This window comes from Tachyglossus aculeatus, chromosome 3, assembly GCF_015852505.1.
Source record: "Tachyglossus aculeatus isolate mTacAcu1 chromosome 3, mTacAcu1.pri, whole genome shotgun sequence".
Taxonomy (NCBI): Eukaryota; Metazoa; Chordata; class Mammalia; order Monotremata; family Tachyglossidae; genus Tachyglossus; species Tachyglossus aculeatus.
The window spans coordinates 107,138,386-107,156,584 of NC_052068.1; the positions used below are offsets into that span (position 1 = coordinate 107,138,386).

Sequence of the window (18,199 nt, forward strand, 5' to 3'; positions counted from 1 at the left end):
ACTGAGGCCCAGAGATGTGAAGTGATTTCCCCATGATCACACAACAGAGAAGTGGTGGAGCCGAGATTAGAACCCAGGTTCTTCCGTGCTCTCTTTTTAACTCTCCTCAGAGCTTACTACAGTGCTTTGTACCCAGGATGTGGTCACTAAATACTGCGGATGGATGTATAGATGTATGGATGAATGGATGGATGGTTGGGAGGCAAGGGCATGACCAGTCAAAAGTGGGCAGGGAAATTTCCATGGTTGCTTACCTTCCCCCTTGTCACTGAGCTATTTTTCGATTTTCATAACCACCAAGAGTGAGCTTAAAATTCATATAACACTTGTTTTCATCATTATTATTTGCATCAACATTATAATTATTGGCTTTATTAAGACTTTACTTGTAAATGACTGTCAAATGCTGGAGTAGAAACAGAATAATCAGAACAGACATATTTTCCGATCAACAGGGGCTCAGAGGGTAAGAAAAAGAGAGGGCATATATTGAATCCTGATTTCCAGAGAGGCCCAGAGAGGTTAAGGTGCTGGACCAAGGTTGCCCAGCAGGCCAGTGGCAGAACTAGGCAAACATCTCACGTCTTACAACTCCCAGGCACATGCTCATTCCATTAGGTCTTGATGCCCCCCAAACCATGAATTGTCAGGCACACACATCTTATCAGCCTCCTTTCCAGACACTGACAAATCATCAGTCGCTGTACACTCTATTTGGATTTGTAGGCTAGCTGATGAGGGATGGGATAATCAGTGAAAGGAAATAGACATTTTGTCCCATAGAGGAGGGATTAGGAATTTCCTCTTTAAGATTCTCCCCGGAGAAGCCTTCAGGTCCCGGTTCCTCAGGCTGTAGATGAGGGGGTTCAGGGCAGGGAGCACCACGGCGAAGAACACGGACACCAGAGGTCCAGGACTGAGGTGGAGTCAGACACTGGCTTGAGGTAGGAAATGAAGGCCGTAGAAAGGAAGAAGGTGACGGCAGCGAGATGAAGCAAGCAGGTGGTGAAGGCTTTGGCCCGGCCCTCGGCGGCCTGCATCCTCAGCACGACCCGGAAGATGCATACATAGGAGACGACGATGGAGACGAAGCATACGACACCCAAAGCTACACTACTGGTGACGCTCACATAGATGGCGACGTGGTTCCCAGAGCAGGAGATCTTCAGCAGGGAGGTGACGTCACAGAAGACCTGCTGGACGAAGTTGGACCCACAGAAGCTCAGGAAGAAAGTCAAAGCTGAATACAAGACCCCAAACAACACCCTGCTGAGTGCTGCTGCTGTCTACCATCTCATATTAAGGCGGCTGTCATCTTTCCACAGGCCGTTTTTTTCGTGATGACGTCAGAGCACAGGAGGCGGCATAGCGGTCAGAGGACATCACCGTGAGGACAAAATATTCTGCACCTCCAAAGAAAACCACCAGACCAAACTGCGGGCCATAGCCATAGAAGGAGATGAATTTCTTGTTGGTCAGGGAATTGTGGATGGATTTTGGGACGGTGACGGAGATATAGCAGAGGTCGAGGACACACAGGTCCCTGAGGAAGAAGTACACGGGAGTGTGGAAGCACCAGTCGAGGGCGGTGACGGCGACGATGAGGAGATTCCCTGTCACGGTCGCAGGTAGACCAGAAGGAACAGCATGGAGTGCACCGGCTGCATCTCTACCACCTCCGAGAAAGCCAGCAGGAGGAATCCCGTCACCGTGAAGATGCTGGGCATTTTGGGGAGGCAGCATTGACTATTTGCAATGGATGAGGGAAGAGCCAAAGTTAGAGTCCATTCATGGGATGAGGGAAGAAACTGACAGGACATTTGCTAGTCATTCTCTATGGAAAAGAGACAGTTATTGAATTCAAAATGATCTTTGAGTTTCATACCCAGCCGGGATGAGGAAGGATCCAGACTTTTACATTATTTTGGCCGATTTAAAGGGAATTACTGAGATTGTCTCTCCTCCACCACCCCAACAGTGTTGGTAGACACATTCCCTGCCCACATCGAGTTTACATTCCGGAGGGAGGTTTTTTCTATCTTTGTATTCAACCCTCCCCACTACCTGAACTTGTCCACTGCTTCCACTACCCAAAACTTTGCGTGCACACACATACACTCACAAACAAACACAGCTTAAAGCACAGGGACCCTGATTGCAGCAGCTCCCGTAAAGTGGAAAATGAATTAGTTCCGTTATATTTATTAAGCGCTTACTGTGTGCAGAGCACTGTACAAAATGCTGGGGAGAGTACAATAGAATAATAAACAGACACAGTCCCTGCCCACAACGCGCTTACAGTCTAGAGGAATAACGGATTGAAGTTGGGTTGATTTCACTGGCCTTAGTGCCATCCACTTGTTCTAACTCTCCTTCTCATTATCAGCTTTCTTCAACCAACCGTCCAAAAAGAACCCTCTTACCATGACCGGCTTTCGACGCTTCCTCTTCCCACCTCTGGCTCCCACCCTTCCTTTGGCCTGGAAATACACACTTTTCAGTTCCCCAGCCCTAAGTTGTGTCATCCTCAAAAACCCTCTGGAATTCCACCTTCTCAAGGAGGATTTAGCTAATTCACTTCTTCCCACCATCTGTCAGTGACCATCTTCAGACTTAATGCATCAGCAGACTCTCAGTATATTGAGGGTTTCCTTGAGGAAACATGTCTACCATCTCATATATATATTGTATTCCTCCAAGCATTTAGTACAGTGCTCTGCACACAGTAAGCACTCAATAAATGTCTCCTATTAGTTGACTGATTAATGTCTTCTTCCCCCCTAAACGGTAAGCTTCTTGTGGGCAGGGAGCATGTCTACCAGTTCTTTCATAGGATACTCTCCTCAGAACTTAGAATAGCGCTCTGCACACATTAAGCCTCAGAAATATCATTATCAAGCCCTAATAATAATAATAATAATAATAATAATAATAATAATAATAATAATAATAATAATAATATTTGTTAAGCATTTACTATGTGCCAAGCACTGTTCAATTCACTGGGGGAGATAGAAGGTATTCGGCTTGTCCCACCTGGGGCTCACAACCTTAATCCCCATTTTACAGATGACATAACAGAGGCCCAGAACAGGTAAGTGACATGCCCGAAGTAACACAGCTGACAAATTGCGGAACTGGGATTAGAACTCAAGACCTCTGACTCCCATGTCCGTGCTCTTTCCACTAAGCCACGCTGCTTCTCATCCACAAATCCGTTGTTCCATTCTTTTCTCCTCAGTTATAAATGACATTTTTCCTATTTACCCTGTTAGATTGGGAAGTCATTGAGGGGAGGGATTCACGCATTTTACGTCTCTTTTTATGGTATTTCTTAAGCTCTCATTATGTGTCAGGCGCTGTACTAAGCTCTGGGGTGAATACAAGAAAATTGGGTGGGTCACATTCCCCGTTCCACACAGGGCTCACAGTCTAAGTCATCTTACAGATGAGGGAACTGAGGAACAGAGAAGCAAAGTGGCATGCCCCAAATAACCCAGGAGAGAAGCGGCCTGACCTAGTAGAGAGAACATGGGCCTGGCCCCCATTTCCAGCTCTTCCAATTGCTTGCTACGTGACCTTGGGCAAGTCACATCTTCTCGATGACCCAGTTCTCCTGTTCTCCCTCCTACTCAGACTGTAAGCTCCATGAGGTACAGAGATAATTTCAACCTGATTAGCTTGTGCAGTACTTAGAGCAATGTTTGACACAGAGTAAGCACATAACAAGTACCATTAAAAAATAAAAAGAGGGGAAGCTATTATTAGAACCGTTATTAGAGAAGCAGCGTGGCTCAGTGGAAAGAGCCCGGGCTTTGGAGTCGGAGGTCATGGGTTCAAATCCCGGCTCCGCAGCTTTTCAGCTGTGTGACTTTGGGCAAGCCACTTCACTTCTCTGGGCCTCAGTTCCCTCATCTGTAAAATGGGGTTTAAGACTGTGAGCCCCCTATGGGACAACCCGATCACCTTGTAACCCTCCCCGGCGCTTAGAACAGTGCTTTGCACATAGTAAGCGCTTAATAAATGCCATTATTATTATTATTGTTATTATTAGAAACCAAGTCCTCTGATTCCCTGCCCACGCTCTATCCACTAGACCACATTGCTTCTTTCTTGCATCCTCCCAAGATTTGGTGGGGAAGTCTTGTGAGGAGGAATTAGTGATGACGTATCTGACTGATGCAGTCTCAATAATACCCTCCTGTCCCTGTCCGGAGGGTTGAGCTGATAGGTGAAATCTCCACGGCACGGGGATGATGCCATTTCATAACGTCCTAGCCCGGCAGCCAGGGTAGCCGGGGTTTGGGCAGTGGATGGAGGGGATCAGGGTGCTGCCGTAGAGGCAAATGCTTTCTCTCTGCTTGTGTACACAGTCATGGTTACAACTGCACCCCGGACCCCCGGTTTGAACGTCTTCCCAGAGTGACCCTCAAACTCACATAGATGTGTCTGTTGGTTCCTCCATGTCCCTCTCCACGCCGGGTCACTCTCAACGTGCCAGCTTGGGGCTGGGGGACCACTGACCCGCTCTGGGTTGGGTTGGTGCCCCCTTTCTCCTCGGACTGCTGGATGCGGCGGCCACGGATGGACAGCGAGGAGCTGTCAGCCCTTCTCTGCTCTCCCGCGGACACTGAGATGTGCTTTCCAAACATGGCCCCCGTCTCCTTAGATAAAGCCACCGCTGCTCCGAATAGTGTCCCCGGAGGACCAGAGCACGGCAATTCGTCCCCAAATTCTTTGAATCCCCACACGGATGAAGATTCGATGTTGGCACCTCTGTGCAGCATTCCATGACAACAGCATCCTAACTACTCCCGCTGTTAGTGACCATCTGGATCAACGGGTGGGCGTTTCAGCTTCTTTCGTTTTCTTCAATGATACCTGTTAAGAGCTTACTATGTGCCAGGCTTTGTACTAAGGCCTGGAATTCGATACAAGCTAATCAGGTTGGATGTCCCACATGGGGCTCAATCCCCATTTTACAGATGAGCTAACTGAAGCCCAGAGAAGTGAAAAGACTTGCCCAAGACTTGCTTGGTCACAGAGCAGAAAGGTAGCAAAGCCGAGATTAGAACCTTGGTCATTCTGACTCCCAGGTAAATGCTTTATCGAATAGGCCACGCTGCTTTCCTGAGTTTCATCTTGTTCATAACCTCAAACAATCACTCGGTCATTTAATCAGTTTTATTTTCTGACTTCTTCTGATTACAAATCTAGAAAGAACGAGAAATGACTCTAAATTCATCTTAAAACCCTCCCCCGGGCTGGGTAGGGGGATCAACCCAGAAAAGCAGCATGAGAAGCAGCATAGCTTAGTGGCAAGAGCACAGGCTTGAGAGTCAGATGACATGGCTTCTAATTTCGGGTCCACCACAAGTCTTCTCTGTGACCTTGGGCAAGCCACTTAACGCATCTGTGATTCAATTACCTCATCTGGGAAATGGGGATTAAGAGTGTGAACCGCAGGTGGAACAACCTGATTGCGTTGCATCTACCCCAGCGCTTAGAACAGTGCTTGACACATAGTATTTAACAAATGCAATTATTGTTATTATTATTATTATTATCAGTTTGGGAGGGCCTGAGGGATTCTGACAACGGGGTGATGGGAAGGATACGCTGATACTGGCTAGGTGGACACGACGGGAAAATCTGGTTTCAGAAAGAATAGGATGTAGCCTAGGGTTTGTCCTCTTCTATCGCAGAGCTGAGACACTCCACCAAACTGGGGTGTAGCGGCCAGTGCATTCTCTCCTCTGAATGGCCCTGTCCCCTTTCAAAATAGTTCAGTGATGGAAAATGGAGAAACAATATGTCAGCCCACATTTCCTCCTTCCTGCTTCTAGTCCATCGGAGCACAGCTTTCCCCGTCTTCAAAGCCCTTCCGTTATCCCACCACTTCCAGGATGCCTTGCACGAGTCATTGTTCTTCTCCTTAAGTCATCGTATCCCACTGCGAATCAGTATTCTAGACCATTTCTCCAATTTTGCACTCACACCCACCATTAGAGCTTTGTACATACTGGCGTTCATAAAATGTACTCTTTAGGCATATAGTCATCTATTTATGAAGGCTTATTACAGTGCTCTGCACACAGTAAGCGCTCAATAAATACATACGATTGAATGAGTGAATGAATGAATTTATCATTTTTTCTATTCTCTTCTTCGTCCTCTCCTTAGCTAATTCTGTCTCTAATTTCCCTGTTAGATTTTAAGCTCTTGGAAAGCAGGGATGTTGTTTAATTTATTTTGATCTCTCTGAAGCATTCACTAAAGTTATTTATACCCAGGATGCATTCAACAAATACCATTGATTGTTGGATGAATGGATTGATAGATGGATGCATGGATGGATTGTTGGATGGTGGGATGGATGGATGGGTGGGTGGGTGGGTAGATGGATGGATGGATTGTCTGCTGTGTGACCTTGGAAAAGGCACTTCACTTCTCTGTGCCTCAGTTATCTCATCTGTAAAATGTGGATTGAGACTGAGAGCCCCACGTTGGATAGGGACCGTGTAAAACCTGATTATCTTGTATCCCCCCCCCCCCCCAGTACTTAGTACAGCGCATACAGCCCCTGGAACATAGTAAGAGCTTAACAAATGCCACTATTACTATTATTATGGATTGATGGGTGGACGAATGGATGGACGGATGGTTGGACAGACAGATAGGTGAGCAGAGACACATGGACGGATGGATGGTCGGGTGGATGGATGAACGAATTTATTCGAGGCAATGAACTGATCAGTCAAATTCATTCATTCAATCATAATTAATGAGCGCTGACTGTGTGAGGAACACTGTACTTAGCGGTTGGAAAGCAAAATTCAGCAAAAAATAGAGACAATCCCTCGTCACAACAGGCTCATAGTCTAGAAGGGGGAGACAGGCATCAAAACCAGTAAACAGGCAGTCAGATGTAGGGACGGTTTTCATGATTGCGCCCCTTCTCCCGTGTCACCCTCATAGGTTCAGATTGTAAGTGAAAGAGAGAGCACATATTAATTCCCGATTTTACAGAGAGACCCAAAGAGGATACGCGGCTGGACCAAGGTCAAACAGCAAGCCCTCTCAAAGGTCACCAATGTTCTCCTGCTTGCCAAATACAATGGCACCTACTCTATCCTAATCCTCCTCGACCACTCAACTGCCTTCGACACCGTGGACCACCCCCTTCTCCTCAACACACTATTCAACCTTGGCGTCACAGACTCTGTCCTCTCCTGGTTCTCCTCTTATCTCTTCGGCCGTTCATTCTCAGTCTCCTTTGTGGGCTCCTCCTCCCTCTCCCATCCCCTTACTGTAGGGTTTCCTCAAGGGTTAGTTCTTGGTCCCCTTCTGTTCTACATCTACACTCGCTCCCTTGGCGAACTCATTAGCTCCCGTGGCTTCAACTATCATCTCTACGCTGATGACACCAAAATCTACATCTCTGCCCCTGCTCTCTCTTCCTCCCTTCAGGCTCGGGTCTCCTCCTGACTTCAGGACATCTCCATCTGGATGTCTGTCGGACATCTAAACTTCAATATGTCCAAGACTGAACTCATCTTCCCTCCCAAACCCTGACCTCTCCCTGACTTTCCCGTCACTGTAGATGGCACTACCATCCTTTCAGACTCACAAGCCCGCAATCTTGGTGTCATCCTCGACTCTGCTCTCTCGTTCATCCCTCACATCCAATCCGTCACCAAAACCTGCCGGTTTTACCTCCACAACATCGCCAAGATCCGCCCCTTCCTTTCCATCCAAACCGCTACCTTGCTTGTTCAATCTCTCATCCTATCCGGACTGGATTACTGCATCAGTCTCCTCTCTGATCTCCCCTCCCCTGTGTCTCCCCACTTCAGTCTATACTTCACTCTGCTGTGCAGAAACGCTCTGGACATGTTACTCCCCTCCTCAAAAATCTCCAGTGGCTACCAGTCAACCTACGCATCCAGCAAAAACTCCTCACTCTCGGCATCAAGGCTCTCCATCACTTCGTCCCCTCCTACCTGATCTCCTTTCTCTCCTTCTACAGCCCAGCCCGCACGCTCTGCTCCTCTGCCGCTAACCTCCTCACGGTGCTTCGTTCTCGCCTGTCCCGCCGTCGACCCCCGGCCCACGTCTCCCCCTGGCCTGGAATGCCCTCCCTCCGCACATCCGCCAAGCTAGCTCTCTTCCTCCCTTCAAAACCCTACTGAGAGCTCACCTAATCCAGGAGGCCTTCATGGACTGAGCCCCCCTTTGCCTCTCCCCCTCCCCACCCCCCCGCCCTACCTCCTTCTCCTCCCCACAACATCTGTATATATGTTTGTACAGATTTTTAACTCTATTCTACTTGTACGTATTTACTATATTTATTTTGTCAATGATGTGCATCTAGCTTTAATTCTATTTATTCTGATGACACCTGTCCACATGTTTTGTTTTGTTGTCTGTCTCCCCCTTCTAGACTGTGATCCCGTTGTTGGGTAGGGACCGTCTCTATGTGTTGCTAACTTGTACTTCCCAAGCTCTTAGTACAGTGCTGTGCACTCAGTAAGCGCTCAATAAATACAATTGAATGAATGAATGAAAGCCGGTGGCAGAATCGGACAGACCTTTCAAATCTCATGGCTCCCAGACATATGCTCATTCCACTAAGACATGATGCCGCCCAGACAATTATTTCTCAGCCATTCATTCACTCAATCATATTTATTGAGTGTTTACCATGTGCAGAACATTGGACCAAGCGCTTGGAGAGTACAAGTGAGACAATCCCTGCCCAAAGCAGGCTTACAGTCCCACATATCTTGTCAGCCTCTGTCCCAGATATTGACAAATCCTCAGGCGCTGGACTTTGTCTTTGGACAGCTTTTCATGTGGATACTCCGACGGTCAGAACCCTGATGGGGGAATGGGATAGTCACCAAAAGGAAACACAAATTTTTTCCCTTAAAGGAGGGAGTAGGAATCTCCCTATTAGAACTCTGCCCAGGGCGGCCTTCAGATCCCGGTTCCTCAGGCTGTAGATGAGGGGGTTCAGGGTGGGGGGCACCACGGTGTAAAACACGGACACCAGCAGGTCCAGGGTCGAGGGGGAGTCTGAAACGGGCTTGAGGTAAGAGATGACAGCCGTAGAGAAGAAGACGGTGAGGACGCCGAGGTGGGGCAGACAGGTGGAGAAGGCTTTGGCCCGCCCCTCGGTAGCCGGCATCCTCAGCACGGCCTGGAAGATGCGCACGAAGATGGAGACGAAGCAGACAACACTTAAAGCTACGCCGCCGGTGAAGCTCACATTGATAGCAACGTGGTCCTTGGAGCAGGAGATCTTCAGCAGGGAGGGGACGTCACAGAAGAACTGCTGAACTATGTCGGACCCATAGAAGCGCAGGGAGAATGTTGAAGCTGTATACAAAACCCCAAACAGTACTCCGCTGAGCCAGGAGGCAGCCGCCATCTTTCCACATGCCGTGTTGCTCATGATGACCTCATGGCGTAGGGGGTGGCAGATAGCGGCATAGCGGTCGCAGGACATCGCCGTGAGGACAACCAGCTCTGAAGTGGCCAAAACGACCACCAGGAAGACCTGGACGACACAGCCCAGGGCAGAGATGGATCTACGATCGGTCAGGGAGAAGACGACAAATTTGGGAAGGGTGACAGAGATGAGGCAGAGGTCGAGGACAGACAGGTGCCTGAGGAAGAGGTACATGGGAGTGTGGAGGCGCCGGTCGAGGGTAGTGACGGCGACAATGAGGAGATTCCACGTCAGGGCCCCCAGGTAGACCAAGAGGAACAGGGCGGCGTGGACCAGCTGCAGCTCCCGGATCTCCGAGAATCCCAGCAGGAGGAATTCTCTCACCGTGGAGACGTTGGGCATTTTTCAGGGGCAGCATTGACTTTCTGCATGTGATGAGGATAGAGCCAAAGTTAGAATCCATTGATAGGATGAGTGAAAGAATTGACAGGACACTTGCTGGCGATTCTCTATGTAGAGAAGACAGTTATTGAATTCAAAATGATCTCTGAGTTCACCGTGGAGACATTGAACATTTCTGGGAAATGATGTTGACTCCCTGCACAGTAGGAGGGAGGGAAGACTTCAACTTAGAGACAGTGATGTTGCGAATGAAGGAATAGGACTAAGTCAATCAGTTCTATTTATTGAGTACCTACAGAGCACCAAGCATCTAACTGTGTAGAAGCAGGATGCTATTGGGAAGAACACAGGCCTGGGAGCCAGAGGAACTGGGTTCTAATCCCAAATCTACTACTTGCTGGCTGCGTAGCCATGGGAAAGTGACAATTTCTCAATGTCTCAGTTTTCTCAGTAGTAAAATGAGGGTTCGATACCTGTTTTCCCTCCTACCTAGTCTGTCACTCCCTTGTGGGACATGGACTGGGTTCTACCAGATTGTCCTGAATCTCCCCCAGTACTTAATACTTTGCTTGGCACACAGGAAGCACTTAATAAATATCAAGAAAATTATTTTTGGTTGAGGAGTCTGAAACTAAAATGAATAGCAGATAGCAGAGGTCACAGAATATAAAGATATGGACTCGACTTTTGTGAAAATTTTTCGATGGTTTTAGGGTCAAACAAAAACTGCCTTTACACATGCATTCATCCACTTAGTGGAGAGAAAATGGGCCTGGTAGACAGAAGGACCTGGATTTTAATCCCTTCTCCGCTCCTTGTCTGCTGTGTGACATGAGGCCAGTCACATACCTTCTCTGTTCCTTAGCTACCTTATCTATAAATTGGGGGTTACAAGTGCGAGGACCCTATGGGGCATGGACTATGTCCTATCTGATTAGTTGGACATAGTCCAACTTTGTATGCCAACTTTATATGCCAGTGCTTTTTACATTACCTGGCATATAATAAGTATTTAACGATACCATAAAACAAACAAGAAAAATGAAACCCACTTATACACCAAACTGATTCCATTTGCTCACATATCTGCATTCACACTTGTACACACACAAACACAAGCTTACCTCGTCATTCATCTAGTCCTTTCCTAAAGCATCTCTCAGCCTACATATCTTCTCTCCTCAACCTCCGTTCATGGACAAGTTGTGTCTTCACAAGCAACAAAACTCACAATCGGCTTGAAGGCTCTCCACCCTATGACTTAAATTCACTCTTCTGCCATTGTTCAACTCGTCTTCTCAACTGTCAAAACAATTTTCCAGTTGTTACTCAAGATCGACTCTCCCATTTCCATCCTAGCCTGGAACCCCCTCTTTCGGTCACTCAAAATCACAGAAAGCACAGTTCTTTCTGAATTCTGAGCACTGCTAAAATCCTCCTTTCTTCAACCAGATTCTTCGATTCACTCCCAGCACTCTAAAACCACTTCACCTAACTCAAGCGCCAATAAACCCATGTCTATCCTCATTCTCTTCTTGACTGTGAGCTCCTTGTGGGCAGCAAACACATCTACCATCTCTGTTCAATTGTACTCTCCCAAGCATAGCTTAGTGGGAGTCAGAAAACTTGGGTTCTAATCCTGCCTCTGTCCCTTTACTGCTTTGGGATCTTGGGCATGTCACTTCACTTCTCTGGGCTTCAATTTCCTCATCTGTGAAATGTCACGCAATAATTGCATATTCATCTTTCCAATCATTTTTCCTTCTAGAAGTGGAGGACAAGGAATGTGTCTGTTGTGAATGTGTCAGAATGTGTCTTTATAAAGTGCATAAAGCACTTCCCCTCTGCCTTCAAACATGTCCACATCTCCCTCGTCCTAAAATGACCCTCTCTTGACTCCACTACCCCTTTAAGTTCTCACCCTATCTCCCTCCTCCCCTTCCTTTCCAAACTCCTAGAGTGAGTCGTCCACACTAGCTGCCTCGAATTACTCAACTCCAACTCTCTCCTGGACCCCCTTCAGTGTCGATTCTGTCCCCTCCATTCCACCGAAACCTCCCTCTCAAAGGTCAATAATGACCTCCTTCTTGACAAGTTCAATGGCCTCTACTCTATCCCAATCCTCCCCGACTCCTCAGCTGCCTTTGACATTGTCGACCATCCCGTTCTCCTCAACACATTATCCAACCCTGGCTTCACGGACTCCATCCTCTCCTGGTTCTTCTCTTATCTCTCTGGCCATTCATTCTTGGTCTCCTCCGTGGGATCCTCCCTCTCCCATCCCCTAACTGTAGGGGTTCCTCAAGGGTCAGTTCTTGACCCCCTTCTGTTCTCTAACTACACTCATTCCCTTAGTGAACTCATTCGCTCCCAATACTTCAACTATCATCTCTACGCAGATGACAACGAAATCTACATCTCCCCTCCCCTATTCTCTCTCCCTCCTTCCAGGCTCGTATCGCATCCTGCCTTCAGGTCATCTCCACCTGGATGTCCACCCCAGGGCTTAAAGCAGTGCTTTTCACATAGTAAGCGCTCAATAAATGCTATCATCATCACCAAAAACTCAACATACCCAAGACTGAGCTCCTTATCTTCCCTCCTAAACCCTATCCTTTCCCTGTCTTTCCCGTCACTATGGACGGCACTACCATCCTTCCCATCTCACAAGCCCACATCCTTGCTGTCATGCTTGACTCGGCTCTCTCATTCATCCCACACATCCAATCCGTCACCAGAACCTGCCGTGTTACCTTCACAACATCGCCAAGATTCGCCCTTTCCTCTCCATCCAAACCGCTACCTTGTTGGTACAATTTCTCATCCTAACCTTACTGTATAACTGCATTAGCCTCCTTTCTGATTTCTCATTCCCCTGCCTCTCCTTTCTTCAGTCTCTACTTCATGCTGCTGCCCGGATTAACTTTCTACAGAAACACTCTGGACATGTCACTCCCCTCATCAAAATTTCCAGTGGTTGCCTAACAACCTTCACATGAAGCAAAAACTCCTCACTATTGTCTTCAAAGCTCTCGATTAACTTTCCACTTCCTACGTCACCTCCCTTCTCTCCTTCTACAGCCCAACCCGCACAGTCCGCTCCTCTATCGCCATCCTCCTTACTGGGCCTAGCTTTTGCTTGTCCCGCTGTCGACCACTGGCCTACGTCCTTCATCTGGCCTGGAATGCGCTTCCTCCTCAAATCTTCCAAACTAGCTCTCTTCGCCTCTTCAAAGCCCTAGTGATAGCTTACCACCTCCAGGAGGCCATCCGAGACTGAGCCCCCCTTTTTCTCTGTTCCTCCTCCCCTCCCCATCGTTCCTACTCCCTCCCTCTTCTCTAGTCCCTTCCCCTCCCGCAGCAGTTGTGTATATTTGTACATATTTATTACTATATTAATTTTATTAACGATGTATATATATATATATATATATATATATATATGTATAATTCCATTTATGTATTTTGATGATATGGACGCCTGTCTACTTGTTTTGTATTGTTGCCTGTCTCCCCCTTCTAGACTGTGAGCCCGTTGCTGGATAGGGATTGTTCTTATCTGTTGCCGAATTGTACATTCCAAGCCCTTAGTACAGTGCTCTGCACACAGCAAATGCTCAATAAATACGATTGAATGAATGAATGAAAGAATGAGTCAGAAGCACTTGGGTTCTAATTCCGGCTCCGCCTCATGTCTGCTGTGTGACCATGTGCAAGTCCTTTAACTTACCTCATCTGTAAAAGGGGTGTTAAGACTGTGAGCTCCATGTGGAACAAGGACTGATTCCAAACTCCTTAACCTTGTTCTACCCCAACGCGAATTTCATTGTTTGGGACATAGTAAGAGCTTAACAAATACTACCATTATTGTTTTCACTCTCCAAGTACTTAGTGCACACAGCAAGCGCTCAATAAAACTGATTCAAGATTAATAGAATGATAGTAAATTAGACTTTGTCATCCTAGACCAGTAGGCTGGACAGCCCATGAGGGCAGGGATTGCAACCTTTCCCACTAATTCTCTTTTCCCAACATTTGGAAAGAACTCTTACAGGGAGGAATTGCTGATAGTGGCAGTCCAAAGCCGGTCCCACTCATTCAGCCCTGCCTGCCATTTACCCTCTACAAGGGATTCTGGGACCCACTGAAGGCCAAAGTGACTGTACACAGTGATGACGCTGTGCCAGAGTCCCGTAGACTGGAGGGTAGTTGGTATGGTAGTGAGGTTTGAGGATGAAGGAGGAGAAGTGTGTGATGGTTGGGGGTTACTTAACTGGAAAACACCTCCCCTCCTGCTAGCACCCTTGCCCCACTGGGGCCCACGGCCCTGTCCCGAACCCCAGCCTAGGCCTCAGACTGGCTCCATCTCTTCCATCCTCATCCTCGTCTCCCCCCGCCCCCCGGCCCCTCTATACCACTCGTACCCGTTCACTCTCACCAGGGCAGCATGGGCCCGGGGGTCGCTGATCTCTGCAGAGCTGATCTGGTTCCCTCTTTCCCCTCAGACTCGTGGGTTCAATCAGGGCCCTTAGTCCCTCTCCGCTCTCCCTCTATCCCCGAGAAGCTCTCCAGACTGGCCCCCGTCAGTAGATAAAGCAGGAGCTGCTCCGAGGGGGACCCCTGGAGGATGGCCTGGGACCCTGACAAGGGACCTCATGTCATGTACAAGCCACACATCCTCTGGTCACGTGGTTTCTGAGGCTCCTGGGAGACAAGGGCCCCATCCCTGCAGCATCAGCGATGTTGCTGGCCCTGAGGGTTCCCGTGGAAACAACGGCATCTGCATCCCAGCTTCCCAACGGTTCCTGTTCTTACCGACAGACTTTAGACACTGTGAATGTTTTCACCTTTGTCTAATTCACAACCTGAGACACTCAATCCGTCAGTCAATCAGCTAACTGTAACTTTTTCTTATGGTCTTTGTGATGTGCTTACTATATATCAGGCACTATACTAAGTGCTAGAACAGATACACGCTAATCATATAGGACAGCGTCTATATCCCCCATGAGGCTGACATCTCAATACCTATTATACAGATGAGGGAACTGAGGCACGGAGATGTTAAGCGACCCTGCCCAAGGTCACACAGCAGACATGAGGTGGAACCGAGATCAGAACCCATGTCCATTTGAATCCCAGGCCCACGCTGCTTCTTCTGACATGTCCTATTTGTAAGTCCGTTGAAGCTCTGTTCATATTGACTATATGAACTGTACTCTTGAATCAAGTATTCGTCCACTTTCTCGTCTTTCCCTTCTGTCCTTCCTACTCTATGTAATTTATTCTGTGTCTATCTCCCCCATTAGATCATAATCTCCTGGAGAGCAGGAACAGGAAATTAAGTCTCTTTCCAACTCTTCTGAGAGATTACTACAGTGCTTTGCACACAGGATGTGGTCACTAAATACCATTGCTAATAATAATAGCAATAACTATGGTCTTTGTTAAGCCCTTACTATGTGCCAAGCACTATTAAGCTCTTACTATGTGCCAAGCGATGGAGTAAATACAAGGTATTCAGGTTGGACACAGTCCCTGTCCCACATGGGGCTCAGTCTCAATCCCCATTTTACAGATGAGGTGACTGAGGCACAGAAAAATTAAGTGACTTGCCCAAGGTCACATGGAACCAGAATTAGAACCCCGACCTCTGACTCCCATGCTCGAGCTCTGGATGGATAGATGAATGGTTAGAAGTATGGATGGATGGAAGAAAGGAAAGATGGATTGATGAGAGAGGATGGATTTGACAAGATAGATGGAGCTGCAGTAATTCTTTCTTCCCTTCTCCCATAGTTCCTCACATTTTCCAACTTTCTTTCCCACCCCCAGAGTCATGCTAAAGAGCTTATCATTATATGTTCATAGTCATTGCTAATAATAATGTCATTATTGTATTTATTAAGAGGTTGTGTGCCTAAATTGTTCCACTTGCTGGAATAGAAACAAAAGAGTCAGTTCACACACAATTCCTGTCCCATAGGAGCTCCGAATGTAAGAGGAAGATAGATTCTAGGGATGTTAAGTCACTGTCCCTTGGTCATAAAGCAAGCCAGTAGCACAGCTGGCATCAGAACCCAAGTCTCAATCAATCCATCAATCATATTCATTGATCACTTACTCTGGGGGTAGCACTGTACTAAGCACTTGGAAAAGTTCAATGTAGCAGAGTTTTAGACACTTTCCCTGCCCCCAAAGTGCTTACATGTTAGAGCGATTCCGATTCCATGATAAAATTAAGAAAAAAATATGGTTTTTGTTAAGCACTTGCTATGTGCCAAGCACTGTTCTCAGCACTGGGGTAGATACAAGGTAACTGAGTTATCCCATGTGGGGTTCACAGTCTTAATCCCTATTTTACGGATGAGGTAACTGAGGCATGGAGAAGTTAAGTGGATCGCCCAAATTCACATATAAGACAAGGACAGAGCAGGGATTAGAACCACCCCCAAACAAGATTTACTGTTATAAACACTTGGGAGAGTTCAGTTCAACAGAGTTGCTAAACATCTTCCCCGCCCACAATGAGTTTACAGTCTACAAGAACCCTCCTTCCTTTAGGCCATGATTCCTCCCAAAACTGGATTGTCAGTCATGATTCAGTCTTAGCCACCACCTTCCTAGACTTTGAAAATTCATCAACGTCCAGCGTTTTCTGTGAACTCAGTAGGACAGCTAAGTCTATGGCTTGGGCCAAGGGCAATTCCTTGGTTAAGTGGTGGTGTGAGATTATTTGCACGAGGAAGGAGACATTTTGTCCCAGAGTGGAGGTTGGGGGAGTGACCCCTTTAGGATCTTGTCCATAATAGACTTCATGTCCCTGTTCCTCAGGCTGTTGATGAGGGGTTTAAGGGAGTGGAGCACCACCGTGTACAACACGGACACCAGCTCGTCCAGTACTGAGGGGGATTCTGAGGGTGGCTTCAGGTAAGCAAAGAAGCAAGTCATGAGAGAGTGACGACTATGACGTGAGGTAAGCAGATAGAGAGGGCTTCGGCCTTGCCCTTGGCAGCCGGCAACTTTGGCAAAGCCCGGAAGATATGTACGTACGAGAAGATGATGAGAATGAAGCAGACGAAGCCTAACGTTGCCCTCAGCAGTGACGCTTACGTCGACGTCGACGTGGTTCTCGGAGCAGGTGATCTTCAGCAGGGTGGGGATGTCACAGAAAAACTGCTGGACGACATTGGACCCGCAGAAGGACAGGGAGAAGGTCGAAACACTGATCCACGAGGTGGCCGCCGTCTTCCCACAGGCCACTCTGTTCATGAAAGTCTCGTAAGGCACGGGGAGGCACATGGTGGTGTAGCGGTCATAGGACATCACCATTAGGACATAATATTCTGTAGCTGCAAAGAAAACCACCACGAAAACTTGTGTGACACAGCCCAGAAGGAAATGGATCTACGGTTGGTCAGGGAGTTGTGGATGGATTGGGGGACGGTGACGGAGATGTATCAGAGGTCGAGGACGGACAGGTTACTGAGGAAGAAATGCATGGGAATATGGAGGCGCCGGTCAAGGGCGGTGACGGTGACCACGAGGAGATTTCCCGTCAGGGCTGCCAGGTAGATCAGGAGAAACAGCACGGCGTGGACCAGCTGTGGCTCCCGGATCTCCGAGAATCCCAGCAGGAGGAATTCCTTCACCGTGGATACGTTGCGTATGTCCTGCAAGATGTCTTTGGGCATCATGATAGGACCTGATTTCAGTCAGGGATTAAAACCGTTCAGCAAGAAACTCACATGACAAGATAATACCCTTGTCCGGGGATGAACCTCAATCAATCCATTAGTCAATCAATGGTATTTTTTGAACGTTTACTGTATGCAGACCACTGTATTAAGCATTTGGGAGAATCCACTTCAACAGAGTTGGTAGACACATACCCTGCTCACAACACCTTGCAATCTAGAAGGAGAACTTCACTTGATCAACTCGTCCTGCCTCCTGTCTTAATTCTGGACAGAACGGAAAACCTTCCACGTTGATGATCTCTACGTTATTCTGAAAAATCAGCAGATATTCTGTCCAGTGTTCTCCATGCAGTAAGTGCTCTATACGTTCCACTGATTGATTGGGGTTTATAAACATCTAGAACGCAGGGGTCGCATAATCACAAAACTGTGTGTTTAAGGATGGTTGGTGTTGTACAATTCACCTTGTCAGACACTACGCACATGCACACAAGCCGTTTCTTCCTGTAACACAGCACACTGCGTCCAAGCAGGCTAGAAGTGTACAATGGAAGTATGCAAATTCTCAGACTGCTTCCTAGCCAAAACACGTTCCAGCAAATACAAGGATTAGGGCAAAACTGAGTTTCTCAACAAGCTCTTA

General features: G+C 47.6%; 1 protein-coding gene across 1 annotated transcript; it reads right to left on the reverse strand.

Moving 5' to 3' along the window:
• Positions 1-866: 866 nt before the first annotated feature.
• LOC119925374 (olfactory receptor 14A16-like) lies at positions 867-9,856 on the reverse strand. Its single transcript, XM_038743451.1, has 6 exons — positions 8,904-9,856; positions 5,619-5,629; positions 4,525-4,681; positions 4,280-4,385; positions 1,324-1,467; positions 867-1,163 (listed from the first exon to the last, which is right to left on the reverse strand). Exons 1-6 carry the CDS (start codon positions 9,854-9,856, stop codon positions 867-869), a joined length of 1,668 nt encoding a protein of 555 aa, XP_038599379.1.
• Between the last annotated feature and the right edge of the window lie 8,343 nt (positions 9,857-18,199).